Source organism: Phascolarctos cinereus, unplaced genomic scaffold (genome assembly GCF_003287225.1).
Source record: "Phascolarctos cinereus isolate Bilbo 61053 unplaced genomic scaffold, phaCin_HiC Scaffold_5;HRSCAF=322, whole genome shotgun sequence".
Taxonomy (NCBI): Eukaryota; Metazoa; Chordata; class Mammalia; order Diprotodontia; family Phascolarctidae; genus Phascolarctos; species Phascolarctos cinereus.
In genome coordinates, this window is record NW_027555958.1 from 295129458 (window position 1) to 295143828 (window position 14371).

Sequence of the window (14371 nt, forward strand, 5' to 3'; positions counted from 1 at the left end):
TGAGCTTGTAGTCCACTCAAAGTCCCCAAAGATTTTCTCAGATGAGTTTCTTACTACCCAGCCATGCCTTCCTTGGCTTGTACTTGTCCTGTTGACTTTTTAAACCCATGTGTACGATTTTATATTTGTCTTTATTCATTTTCATTTTATTTGATTTAGCCAAGTGTTCTGGCCTGTCAAGATCATTTTAAATCCTGATTAACATCAGTTAATAGCCTTCACAGTTTTGTAGCGTTTGAAAATTGAAGTTTCCCATCTGTATATTTATTCAAATCATTGCAGAAAGTGTTAAATAGCAGCACAGAGCCAAACACAGATGGATCCCAAGAGCTCTCCACCAGAGACTTTCTTTAAGGTCACATGGAACCATTAATGACTGTTCCTTAAATCTAACCAATAAGCCATTCCAATTCTGCCTAATCAAATCATCAGGTTCACCTCTCTCTTTCACAGTAATATCATGAGAGACTTTGTCAAGTATTTTATTAAAAGCTGTATAATGTATTCATTCTCTTCCCTTATTGGAAAATCAGGATATTATTAACCCTTCTTTAAACCTGCAGTACCTCTCCCATTTCTTATAATCTTTCAAAGATCATTGACAGTGACTCAACAATCACATCACTAGTTCTTTCATTATCTGTGGTTTACCTGGCCCTAGTGAATTGAGTTAATAAAGGGTAGCTTGGTGTACTTGCTTTCTGTCTTCCCTACTCATCTTGAGTACTCTCTGAAAAGTCCTTTTCAGTAACAGAGCATTCTCCTTGGCAGAGAAAACTACCTTTTATACATGTCTTCAAAATCTTTCTTGGTATGCTCTCTGCATCCACATTATTCTCTTTAAGCCCTTCTTTGTGCCTTGAGAATCTTATTCTCAAGAGTTTCCCATCCTTCCTGAGCTGACTTCTCCTGTAGAACCTATATATCCTTTCTCTGAACCCTTTTAAAATCTGCTCTTCCAAAATCTAGGGTACATGAGAGACAGCGTAGGGGATAGTGTGCTGCTGGGCCTGGCATTAGACAGACCTGAGTTCAAATTCCAACTTTGACCTGACTACTCATGTGGCCATGGGAAAGTTACTTAAGTAACCCCTCTGAATCTCAGTTTCTTCTTTGGTAAAATGGTGATAATACCTTGTAGAGCCAGCCTTACAAGGATGTTGTAAAAGCTCAATTTAGTGAGAAATTCTGTGTAAAGTGTTTTGCAAATTTCATGTAAATGTTGTTATTAAAGTCCACCATCATGTTACTGTTCTAAACTTGTCATCTATTTGGTTTTTCTGTCTAGTTTATATTGTTGTATTTTCCCCAGTGGAATGCAAACTCCTTTAGGACAGAAACTAGTTTTTGTCTTTATGCGTTCAGTGCTTGATATTGTAGGAGGCACTTAATAAATGTTGACTTGAATGGGAAGAATTGCATAAGGACCCCTGGTCCCACTGTGTTTGCTACTTGAATATCTACCTGAGCTCAGGAAACTCTGGCTCAGGGAGGTTAAAATAATTTTACCAACAGTTACACACGCTGATAAATAGAAGTAATAGAAGCCAGGATTTTTACCTATGTTGTCAGGTATCAAGTAGTATAGTAAGGGATGAGGTTCCACATTTGTATACGTATGGAAACATTTTTCTGCTTATATAGTATTCTGACTCTTATTTTATATTCTGATTGGTTACTGAATAGCTCAAAGAGCCTTAGTCATGTTGATACTAAGTGCTAGGTGGTTGATGAGGATCTCCTTCTCTTACTAGAGGAGATTAAATCTACTTGGAGGATTTAATCTGAGTTCCTATAGCCATTTGATTAAGACTGAACTGCTGGAATATATCATTTGTTTCAGAAACTCCTTCCATTTGACACTGGATTTATACATTTTAGAAATAAGCTGTTGATTTGTTAGAAAAACAGAATCTTCAAATATTGCATTTAATATTTAGGGAAGAAATAGTCTCCTTGTGGTCACTTTATTGCATCAAAATGCGTTTTGGACAGTAATATGTAGTATAGTTTAGTGCCTTTTAGTAACATGTTTTAGTAACAGGGTGCTTTAAAGAATAGTTTTTGTTTTTTTAAACAAGCAAATATATAAATAACCTCAGGAAGCATTTTTAGAAGTGTATTAGAGTTTGAGATAATGTTACTTTAGGGTCAGTTATAAGCACAGGTAACATTTCTAGGGAGTAAATTCTATTCCAGCCTGTATTCTTAAGTTGAATCTTTATGGGTGATATAAATATGAATTAGTCCTTCCTGACAGATTGCTGTAGAATGAAGCCACAGCTCTTATTTTTGTCACCTCCTCAATACCACATCTCTCTTTTCTGAGTAGATAGATTGGCTACTGCTTCTCTGACCTCTCCTGAGGGTTCAGTTCTACCAAATAATTTGAACTCCAAGTATTAGGAAGAAAGTAGAAATTACAGGAATGTATGTTTACAGTTTTAATTAAGAAACAATTCTGAATGACCTCATGGAGTGAAGCCATAGGCAGCCATTGGAAGACCCCACTGACTGTGAATAAAGGCTTTGTACCTTGGTGGCAACAAAGCTCCTTTTATTGCCAATGATGGTATTTCTACAGATGATGTCTGAGATCTTAACCTTTGCCATTTCACCCCTTCTGGTCCTGTATTAGAGAGAATTGGGAATGTGTACATTTTCTGTTTGGTTGGTTTTCTTTACAAATGGACCTTCCCCACTAACTGGAGAGAATAGCTTTTAAAAAACAACTGAATGACATTTTTCATTGTAGGACATTGTAAGATTTCCTGTGGGATAGATAGGATGGTGGGTGTCATTTCACATCAGTCTTGCCTGAATATAATAAAATATATTGAACTTTTGGGAAAAACATTAGGTCCTTAAAGTCTAAGTTGAAACTAATGTTGGTGTTTTGCAAATAATAGACCCTGAAAATAAGGGGGAATCAGATGACTTTTCAAGTAGATTTGTATTTAAACCATCCTAGACAGATGATAATCTATTTGCTTTTTAAAGAGCCATGAAGATTACTCATCCACCCCCTCACTGACATTTTCTTGAGAATTTAATGGTCTTTGGTCCAGTTTCTCCTTTTTCCTGTTGTCTTCAGAACATCCACATCTTGAAGTTATGTTGAACTTCATGTTGAGTGGGAAGGGAAGGAAAACCCCAAGTTTAGGAAAATCTCAACACAGACTTTAATAGGATTAGAGTGAAACTGTGGCCCCTCCAGTTCCACTTTTGAGGGAGGCTTTAGCTCTCATTTTTAGCTATGGGAAACAGGCTGCTGCACATGCATTGTGAAAGGAGTATGGCAACTTAAGCTGCATCTTTTGCAGAAATATGTAACTTCCCAGGAAGGACTACAGCTTATACCTTTTTGTTGTTGTTTTAATCATCCTTTCACAACTAAATGGAAAGGATTTAGATAAGAAATCCTCAGAGTTTTGTGCTCATAATCTTTATTCATCTGAATTTAGAGCTCTTTGGAGGCCATTATTGGTTTAGGAACTATCCATATATAAAATACAGCAAGTTGGTCAAATGAAGAAGCTTAAATTTCTCTGCTGCTGTTTAGTCTTGTCACAGTATTACTCACATTGAACTGAGTGATAGAAGCCAATTAGACTGATTTTTTAATTTGAGAAATAAATTTTTAAATTTCTACCCCCAAACAAGTGTTTTGCCTCCTCTTAACAAGTTGATTATCTCCTCTTAAGGCTATGTTTAGTTAAAAGTGGAAGCAAAAAGTTCCCGACATTGACTCCATGATACCATAGTACAAAATGCTAAGTTAGCTTCTATAGCCATTAGCGCTCTTAGGCATAGCATTATCATAATATGTTTCTTTCTCCCTCTCTCCGCTCCTCTATTGTCTTCCCATTCCCCTCTCCTTTCCTCCCTCTTCACCCCATTCGAACTTGGTATTATAATCAGACTTCTACTGACTACACTCAATATATTTAGCATTCTATAGACACGGTTCCAGTAGACAGGCAGTCTAATTTAGCACATGTAGGAATGAGGAACCTAAGAAAATGGAACCTCCCAGAGAGTGTTCAGTAGTAGCATTTTATGACTTTTTTCTTGAGCATCATATAATCAGGAAATGCCTTACCAAGAGGAAAAAAATATGAAAGGTGGTGAAGGAAATGACTGAGCAGAAAAACTGTTTTCAGCTCTGATCACAAGGAAAGTGCCAGATGAAGGATAATAGGTACCTTTTAAATCTGTGGCTAGAGAGCCAGTGGCAAGTCTGGAGGAGAGAAAAAGTTAAAAATTAAGTTGGGGGGCTTGAAATAGATACATAAACATTCTGCTGCTCCCACCCTGTCACTTTGTCTTGATACTCTTAAAGGGAGGAAATTGTCATTTGTCTTTATTGAAAACAGTTGGTCACAACCCACAACTATTACCTTAAGATGAATTTAAAAGTTCAAAGTCTTGGTAGCCAGGCTGTGAAATTATTTTTCCAATTGTTGATGACTTGAACTTCCTATAAACACAGATGATGTTAAAAACAAAAACAACAACAACAAGGCTGACCACCTGAGGCAGCAATGTGCATTCTTAATTTTCTATTGAAAAAAATCACAGGTAGTCTCATTACTCAGGGTGGGATTTTAGTCAGTGTTTTGTGTGTGTGCATGTGTTGGGTGTGCATGTTGTTTAGGTGCTTGGTCTTATCCTCACCCCCACTGTATAGAGATGATGGGTCCATCCTTCTGTGTTCACTATAATAGCTTACAGATTCACTGAGAGAGCCTGTGTAGTAATGCTTGCTTTTATTTTTTTCTCTTCCACTCTTGTTTTATTTTTTCCTTTTTTTTCTTTGTGATGTGACATTTTCAGCTGATGTATTGAAAGCAAATCCTTCTAATTTGGGAGCCCAGATCACAAGAGTGAGTTTTTCTACTAGTGTCTTTAGCTGTATATCTTTTTTGTGTGTCTTTTCCACTCTTTCCCCCTTCCTTTCAACTCAGTAACAATTCAATCACATTTCATCAATATTAGGTAAGAGAATTCCTCTGTCTGTCAAACTTCATCTTTTTCACAAAGCAATGTCCACTTTATATTGGGTCAAACGCCCTTTTCCAATGTTGTTGTAAGATTGATATGTTTGTTAATTTTTGGTTTTTCCTATTATCTAGCATATCGAAAATATCTGGGTTCTGTCCCCTTTGAATATTGACGATGATGTGTCATGGCACCATTTAAAAATAGTTTTGGAAAATTACATGATAATCTCCTGGAAGTAAGCTTCCCCCATTCTAGCAAGTCCCTGTATTCAAAAATAATGTGACCATTGACAAACTTATCTCTGTCCCCCACACACCTCCCAGCCCCCTGGAGCTTCCTCTCAGGGCCTTCTAAAAATGAAATACTACACAAATTGCTGTCTGTTTTCAGCAGACTGACTGAGAGAAAGTGGTCAGGTTGGTTAGCTGTGTTCATGCTAGTACTGGGAAGACCTCTTCTGAGACTCCACTAATCAAATAAGCAGGAAAAGTCTGTTCAAACTAGAAAGATGGGCAGCACTTTCTTATAAGAAAATGAATTGTACTTTGTAGTCATGAGCTCTGTCTCAGAAACTTGTTCCCCATGTAATCTGTACATTGCTTTTCAAGATCTTGTACCTGGGTAATTTTCTGCACTAGCTAATCCCTTTCTGTTCTCTTTGGCCTATGTTATTAAGACTTCTGTTATGCTCTGTTTGTCAAATACTTTTATACTCTAAAAGAGCAGACAATTAAACAGTCCCTTTACTTTCAATGTTCTGAGATTTGCTTGTTGCTTTTGAAATCAACATTTTATTGTGCAATATTGTAAATAACTGCCCTGATTATAAATGCAGATACATCAATGGCATTGCCAAAATTGATCAACCATTGTTTACAATGACCTTTGGAAAGTGTTGTAATGTGTTCTTGGGGACCAAGAGACTCTCAGCCTTAGCTCAATAACCATTGGTTGGGGGTGGAGTTTCTGGAATCCCATCTTCTCATTTCCCAAGCTCTTCTAATCCTCTCTACCAACTCTTTTCCTTGCTTTCTGTCACCACAGAGGTTGAAAGATCTCAAGCAGAGAGAGTTTGCTCGTAATGTCTCCTCAAGATCAAGGAAAGATGAGAAGAAGCAGGAGAAAGCTCTTCGACGGCTGCATGAATTGGCAGAGCAGAGAAAGCAAGCTGAATGGTGAGCCTCTCTCCCAGAGGGCCTGGGATTAGTTGTAAACTCTAGCAGTTTGAATGACTAAACATTTTCTTGTCCTTATCCTTTTCATTTGTTAAAAACAAAAGGGGGTAGTGGTGGTGTTAGACTGAGGATGGGAATAGGGGGTTGACTAGCTTTGAGCCTGTTCTTTCCCTCTACCCCCATAATCCTCATAGTGAGGCAGAAATTACTTTTGTCTTCATTTTATTGATGTAGAAACTGAGGGACAGAATGAAGCATTTCTCTAACATACACTCTGTACTAAATGCTAGGTATGGGATTATTAAAGAGGGAGAGGTTGCTAAAGAAATAGAAAATGCAGTATCGATTCCTGAAATGGTCTCTCTCTCCTGAGTTAAAGTCCAATATTGTGTCTACTTTGTAAATTTATTACCTCCTTGAATATTTCTGACATATACATCTTAGATCCGGAAAGGCCTTAGGAGGAATTTTGGAAAGAATCTGTTTTATGAGATCTTGGAACAATATTGGGTTAAATTGCCTTTAAACCATATCAAACCCTACTTAGTGTTCTGGTGACTCCTTATGGAGCCACAGACATTTATTCCTCCAAGGAATATTGCTAGGGTTCTTAAACCCAAAATGCATTTCAGTCAGCTGATTCCAACTTTGGGGTTGTGTTTTTTGTTTTTGTTGTTTTTGCTTAAAAGCCTTATGCCAAGCTCCACCTTGTAGAGCTTGATTGTTTTTCAGTTTTTCCTTTTTCCTAATGCAGTTCAGAGCTTTCAGGTTTCCTCAAAAGCTTCAGTCCTTTCTTGGAACAGTTTTAGCACTTGCAAATAGAACCTTAGGGCAAGCTTTGGAGCTAATGGAGATGCTGGAGTTACCAGAGTTTTTGAGACTCTTAAATAGCATAGGGATTTAAGTAATGTGGAAAGGACAGAGCAAAACATATATATAAGCTTCCTTTTCATTCAAGTTTTGTTCTTTAATAATTTCTGGTGAATGGCTCTGTACTCTACAGGCTTTGTGGTACAAAAACTACAAGGAAGATAATGATTACATGACCTTTGGCCAGTGGGATTCTCAGTGGTCAGGGTCCCATACTGAAATTATGCTTTTCAGCATTATTGATTGAGTACCTAGCAAATCTTAGAGGAGACCATCTGAATAGATTACTTGTGGTATCCAAGAATTAAACAACAAACTCTTGGCCTTTGACCTCGGAAGACTAACATCCTCAGACAGTGACACAGATAAAACTCTATAGACCTATTTTTTTTAAAGTTTGAAGGAGCAGGAAGAAATGAGATGTTTTTCTAAGATTCCTAATACAGTATCCCTACGCACCACTTTGCTGAATGAAATGAGGACTAGTGAGCACCCTTTGATAAAATTTGGAAAACCATTGACAGCCTACCACAGGATAGGATGATATTGCATGAGAAAAGATCAGGAGCAGAAGATGATCAGACTAGATCAAAAAGCATTGAAAGAAAGTATAACCTGTACTTTTTGCACTGAGGGTAGGGGTGGAGACAAGGTTAGTGGAATGAGATTTTCCCAGCCTCTTTTGAGGAAGTTCTTACACTGTAACAGTGAACCAAATAAGATATCTTATATTACCCACATACTGCTTTTTGTGCTAAGAGATGAGCAAAGGTCAGTGAAGGGAAAGGTATGAAAGCCAGAGTAGAAGATAACTAAGTAGTTTGTGAAACTTGTGAAGTGTGCCCCTAGTAACTCATCTTTCCTTTTTCCAAATCACTGGGTAGTGCTCTTGGAAGTGGCCCTATGTTCAGACCAACCACAGTTGCTGTAGATGAAGAAGGAGAAGATGACAAGGATGAGTCAACTGCCAGTAGTGGCATGGGAGCGTCTGCTTCGTCTGGCCTGAGCACCGAATTCACCACAGACAAAGGAGGCCCATTCACTTCAGTACAACCTAGTGGCACTGCTAGTCTGGGACAAGCGCCTGTTTTGGCACCCCAGGCTATCAGCTTTGGCATCAAGAATAATTTGGGAACTCCCTTGCAAAAGTTAGGGGTCTCGTTTTCTTTTGCCAAGAAAACCCCTGTCAAACTCGAATCAATAGCATCTGTCTTCAAGGACCATGCTGAGGAAGGTAGCTCTGAAGACAGCACAAAAGCTGATGAGAAGGGCTCTGACCCAGGAACATTACAAAAAGTGGGAGACTCTGATGGCAGTAGTAATCCTGAAGGCAAAAAGGAAGATGAAGATGCACATGAAAAAGATGGTGGGTCACTTGCCTCAACACTATCCAAGCTTAAAAAAATGAGACGAGAAGATGGCGCTGGAGCCACAGAGCCAGAATATTACCACTACATCCCCCCAGCTCATTGCAAAGTGAAGCCCAACTTTCCCTTCCTTCTCTTCATGCGAGCCAGTGAACAAATGGAAGCAGATCATAGCACACACCCAAAGAGTACCCCTGAAAGCAAAAAAAATAGTTCTCCCAAGCTTAAGAGCTGCAGCAAGCCAGCATTGAGCCAAGTTGCAGAAAAGGTGGTGATTGAAAACCCCATGCAACAGAAGGAGACAAATGTGACTGAATCTGCAGAACTTAGAGGCAAGGCTGAAGCAAAGGAGGGCCAAATAGATGTAGGTGAACAGAGTGGAGACAGTCAGCAGCTCACAGAAACTCAAATCCTTGAATCTAGCCCTTTTAAAGAAGCTACCCAGACTACCCCAGCAAGGAAAGAGGGCCCAGAGGGACCTAAACATCCTACTGGCCCTTTCTTCCCAGTTTTGAGCAAAGATGAAAGCACTGCCCTCCAGTGGCCATCAGAACTGTTAATTTTTACCAAGACAACACCTTCCATTTCATACAGCTGTAACCCTCTGTACTTTGATTTTAAATTGTCAAGGAATAAAGATACCAGAGCAAAAGGGATAGAAAAACCAAAGGATGCAGGAGGCCCCTTGAAGGAACATTTCCAGAGTTCTGATCCTGGAGATGTAAATAAGAACAAAGAAGGGGGGAATACAGGTCATAGTTCAGGAGAGAAAACAGATGCTGTGCCCTCAGGGTCAGCGTGTAGCAGCCTTCGTAGGCAGGAACCTGGGGAGAGCCGTGGGGAAGATGTGGAGGACAAAGGCAAGAACCTCCCCAGCAGGAAAGAGCGAGCTGCCAAGTCTCACCGACAGAAGAAGAAGAAGAAGCACAAAAAGTCCAGCAAACATAAGCGAAAACACAAAGATGATACAGAAGACAAGGGCTCTAAAACCGAGTCTGGGGAGAAGTCCAAGAAGCGCAAGAAGCGAAAAAGGAAGAAAAATAAATCATCAGCCCCTGCAGACTCAGAGCGGGGACCTAAACCTGAGCCCCCAGGGAGTGGCAGCCCTGCGCCCCCCAGGAGGCGGCGGCGGACGCAGGAAGATTCCCAGAGGAGAGTACTTCCAGCTGATGAGGGGAATAGTGGCAAGAAGGAGGAGGGGGGTGGTGGCAGCAGCAGTGCCCAGGACCATGGTGGCAAAAAACACCGAGCTGACCCTCCTCCATCTGCCTGCCAGCGAAGAGCAGGCACTAAACGAAGAAGCAGCCAGCCCAGCAGTGGAGATGAAGAGAGTGATGCAGCTTCATCACGCAGGCAGCACCAGAAATCACCATCTCAGGACAGTGAGGACGATGATGAAGACTCTGGCAGTGAACACTCCCGGAGTTGTTCCCGGTCTGGCCGGCGCCATTCTTCTCGCCGCTCATCCCGGCGGTCCTATTCGAGCAGCTCAGATGCTTCTACAGACCAGAGCTGCTACAGCCGGCAGCGTAGTTACTCAGATGACAGCTATAGTGACTACAGTGACCGGTCACGAAGGCATTCAAAGCGTTCCCATGACTCAGAGGACGACTCGGATTATGCCAGTTCAAAACATAGGTCCAAGCGGCACAAATACTCATCCTCAGAAGATGACTACAGCCTCAGCTGTAGCCAGTCACGGAGCCGGTCACGGAGCCATACCAGAGAGCGATCGAGGTCCAGGAGCAGGGGTCGGAGTCGGAGCCGAAGCAGCAGCTGCAGTCGCAGCCGGAGCAAACGAAGAAGCCGGAGTACTACAGCCCACAGCTGGCAGAGGAGTCGGAGCTATAGCCGGGACCGTAGCCGCAGCACCCGAAGCCCCTCCCAGAGATCAGATTCCAGAAAGGGATCAAGAGGTCATGAGAGCCCTGAGGAGAGACGATCGGGTCGCAGGGATTTCATCCGTTCTAAGATCTATCGCTCCCAGTCCCCACACTACTACCGGTCAGGTCGAGCTGAAGGGCCTGGAAAGAAAGAGGGGAGAGGGGATGACAGTAAAGGGTCTGAGCCACCTTCCCAGAATAGCACTGGCCCAGCAAGGGTGTCTGATGGTGACTGCAGCCCAGAGGATAAGAATTCAGTCACTGCTAAGCTTTTATTAGAGAAGATTCAATCAAGGAAGGTTGAGAGAAAACCAAGTCTAAGTGAAGAGGTACTAGTTATCCCAAACAAGGTAGGGCTCAAATTGAAGGATCCCCCACAGGGTTACTTTGGTCCTAAGCTCCCACCCTCCCTTGGCAATAAGTCAGTTCTCCCATTGATAGGGAAGCTCCCAGCCACTCGCAAACCAAACACCAAAAAATGCGAAGAGTCTGGCTTGGAGCGGGGTGATGAACAAGAACAATCGGAGACAGAGGAGGGGCCCCTGGGCATCATTGAGGCCCCATTTGGACACCAGTGCCCTTTGGAAGACACAGCAAGGCCCATATCAGACCCACTTCCTGAAGAGCCAAAGCCTGAAGAAGGCGCCACCGAACACTCCACAGCTCCTTTGACCACCCCAGCACTCCCTAACTGCTATCCTGGGGATCCCGCTATACCCCACAGCTACCTCCCTGAGCCCAATGATGGGGATGCCCTGGAGCGCCTGGACGGGGCCAGTCAGTCCATGCCCAGTGAATCCAGTGCCCTCACTTTAGTCCCAGACATGGAGCACTTCCCCAGCTATGCACCTCCAAGCAGAGAACCCAGCGTTGAGTCCCCCGATGGAGCTGATGATGCTTCCCTGGCCCCTCTGGAGAGTCAGCCCATCACTTTCACCCCAGAAGAGATGGAGAAATATAGCAAGCTCCAGCAGGCAGCCCAACAGCATATCCAGCAGCAGCTCCTGGCCAAGCAAGTGAAGGCTTTCCCAGCCACAGCAGCACTGGCCCCTGCAACACCTGCTCTCCAGCCCATCCACATTCAGCAGCCTGCCACGGCCTCAGCCACTTCCATCACCACAGTGCAGCATGCCATCTTGCAACACCATGCTGCTGCCGCCGCTGCCGCCATCGGCATCCACCCTCATCCCCATCCCCAACCTCTTGCCCAGGTGCACCACATTCCCCAGCCTCACCTCACCCCCATCTCCTTGTCTCACCTCACTCACTCAATTATCCCTGGCCACCCTGCCACCTTTCTTGCCAGCCATCCCATCCACATCATTCCTGCTTCTGCCATCCACCCAGGGCCTTTTACCTTTCACCCAGTCCCCCATGCAGCTCTCTATCCCACACTTCTAGCTCCACGACCTGCTGCAGCAGCTGCCACTGCTCTCCACCTCCACCCACTACTGCACCCCATTTTCTCAGGTCAGGACCTGCAGCATCCACCTAGCCATGGTACATGAGTGGATGCAGAGGGGGAGGGACAAATGGGGAAAGGAAGAGTGATGACACCTGAACCTCTCGCAGAAAAGGGGGCTGAGCCATTGGAACCAGTAAGTGGGAGTTGGGGTGGGGAGTTTTATTTTGACAGCCAAAGAAATGAGTTTTGGCTTACAGGACTGGTTTGGGATATGAGGTTTGCTTTGGGCTTAATATCAGGGATTGTTTCTTTCCTTCTCATTTCCCGTCTCCCCACCCCCTACCACTTTGTGTTTTCAACACAGAGAACATCTCCAAGTGTTGTCCCACTTCCTTTGCAGTAGCATCTCTCCACTGAAAACCTTGTTAATCCCTCTCTGTCTCTCCCCCCGCCCCCTCCTCATTTCCTTCCTGGTCTTTGCCCCTCTTCCCTCTCTTGTAAATTTGCAACTAGCATTTCCTCCTCTCTAGCCAGTGAGTTGTCACTAGAGCACTTGAAAATAGGCCCAGCTGCTCCATTCCCTGTCAGCAGTGCCAGGGGCAAGCTGAATTTTCCCTAGTGGGCAGTGGTGACATTTGATTGAAAAGCGTCGTAAACTTGGGTTGGGTTCCTTGGCAATTGATCCCATGGTGACCTGGCATTGTCCCAGTTGTGAGGTGGGAAAGAGGTATCTGACCTGGACACCAAACTGTAGTTAGATCCGCTCCTCACCTAAACAGAGAAAATCATCTTCACTGCCCTTCACCCTAAAAGAATCATCTACACAGCCCAGAAAAGAAGATTCTGTCATGAATTGGGTGTTGTGGAACATGGAGTCCCCTGTTATCCTTCCCCAGGGAGGAGCTTGAGTGTCTAAAGGGTATTCTTTCTTCTGTCATGTTGATGTTTCCTTCTTAATTTATAGAAGTTTTTTTTTAATGTAAAGAATTGCACTGAACTCTGTAAACGTAAATGCTGCTTTTTGTAGCTTATATTGAAAAAAGAAAAGAAAAAAGGTTCCATATTTGTAGTATACTGCAATAATATTTTTTACGGCCAACTCTAAGTGATCCTTGTTCTGGTGGCTTTGTGTAAATATGTTTGCTGTAGTTTAATTAAGACACTTTTAAAGGTTGCAAAATGAGAACAAAATAAAATAAAAACAAATTTGTTTTCTGCTAGATGCAAAACGACTAAGCATGTATATTTTATCAAGCTCATGTATTTTTGAAGTTATATGTACTATAAAATGTAAAAAAAAAAAGGCAAAAGGGGAAAATCATTTAACGTTTTTTGTTTGTTTTTGTTTTTTGGGTTTTTTTGCTGAGAAGAAATGTTGAGTAATTACAGTAAAATATGCACTCAACACTGGGACTCCTAAGAGCTAATGGGTGGCAGCCAGTGTGAGTTATCAGAGGGACAGTCATTTACAGGGATGCTGCATGATATGCTTAGCTGTCACGTTCCAAAGGGGCAGGCCCCTAAGGCAGCAGGCATAGGGAATTTGAAGAGCTAGGAATTTCACTATCTATGTGAGATAAAGTCCAGAGTAAATTATTTCATTCAGCTTCTGCCACTCATTATTGACATGACTGCAATTCTCTTCCCAAAAGCCTTCCTGGTACTTCAGTCCCTCTGACTTTTATTTTTCAAACTGTGCCTTTTGGGTTCTAAACTGATGCAGAAAAATTAGAAGAGGAAGATCGGGAGGGGCCAGTTTTTCTTTCCTTTTTGAGAGGTGAGCATATTTCTGTATTCTTTCTTTCACCTGATTAACTAAAGGAGTTACTAGTTCTGCTCACATAAAGTAAGATCCTTTTCCTTTTAAAAACACTGACCATAAACATTTTTACCTCAGCACCCCTTCCCCACCTCTCACCTAGGCTTTTGCCTTAACATAATACACTGGCCTGAGCTGGTGCTGAGGCTTTAGCTCATCTCACACTTTACTTTTAATAGTGTTGGTGGCTCTTTCCCAACCCAATCAACCTTCATGACTAGTATTGGTTATATGAACCAGGCAGGATGGCTACTTGAAAGGGTAAGAAAATTAGTGGTCTGGGCTAAGAGTGCCTCCTGCTTTTTTTCCATCCCGTTCACCACTACTCTTCTCCCATTCCCCTCTCCTCCACCTCCCAAAAAAGACAAAAGCATTTTGAGTGCTAGGAACAAGTTCTAAGCAAACCCAGAGCTTTAAGACCTTACCGTGATTTGTGCTCCTCATTAAAATAACAAACATTGCTTTTAAAATTGATAGCACTGGAAAAATGAAAATCATCTGTTTTAAGTGAAGGGACTTATTTTTTCTTTATTTTAAGTTGATGTAAATATTTAAATGATATGAATGATACAGTATTAACATTTTGATGCTGCTCACCATTAGCTTGTAGATGGAGTCCATGGATTCTAGCAGCCTTGCTGCTTTTGTGGGGGCAGTTTTTCTTAAACTCCCAGAATAGTGATTTAAAAAAAGAAAAAAACTATTCTACTTACAAGCATAACAGACTGTATTTAACTTTATCACATAAGATAGATATATTATATATATATACATATATATATGCTGTAAAATGAGGGGAGAGAAAACTTTCTAATAAACCAGTGATTTGTGGAAACAGCATATTCTGT

General features: G+C 42.1%; 1 protein-coding gene across 6 annotated transcripts in view; it reads left to right on the plus strand.

The window, feature by feature from the left end:
• Positions 1 to 14358, plus strand: part of GPATCH8 (G-patch domain containing 8) — a 125173-nt gene extending 110815 nt beyond the window's left edge. For all 6 annotated transcript variants that reach the window (XM_020997739.2, XM_078155966.1, XM_078155967.1 and 3 more), the window contains 2 exons: positions 6049 to 6179; positions 7934 to 14358. In XM_020997739.2, the coding sequence (XP_020853398.1) occupies positions 6049 to 6179; positions 7934 to 11807 (4005 nt within the window). In that variant the 3' untranslated portion in view covers positions 11808 to 14358. The remainder of the gene's footprint in view (positions 1 to 6048; positions 6180 to 7933) is intronic.
• Positions 14359 to 14371: the final 13 nt, after the last annotated feature.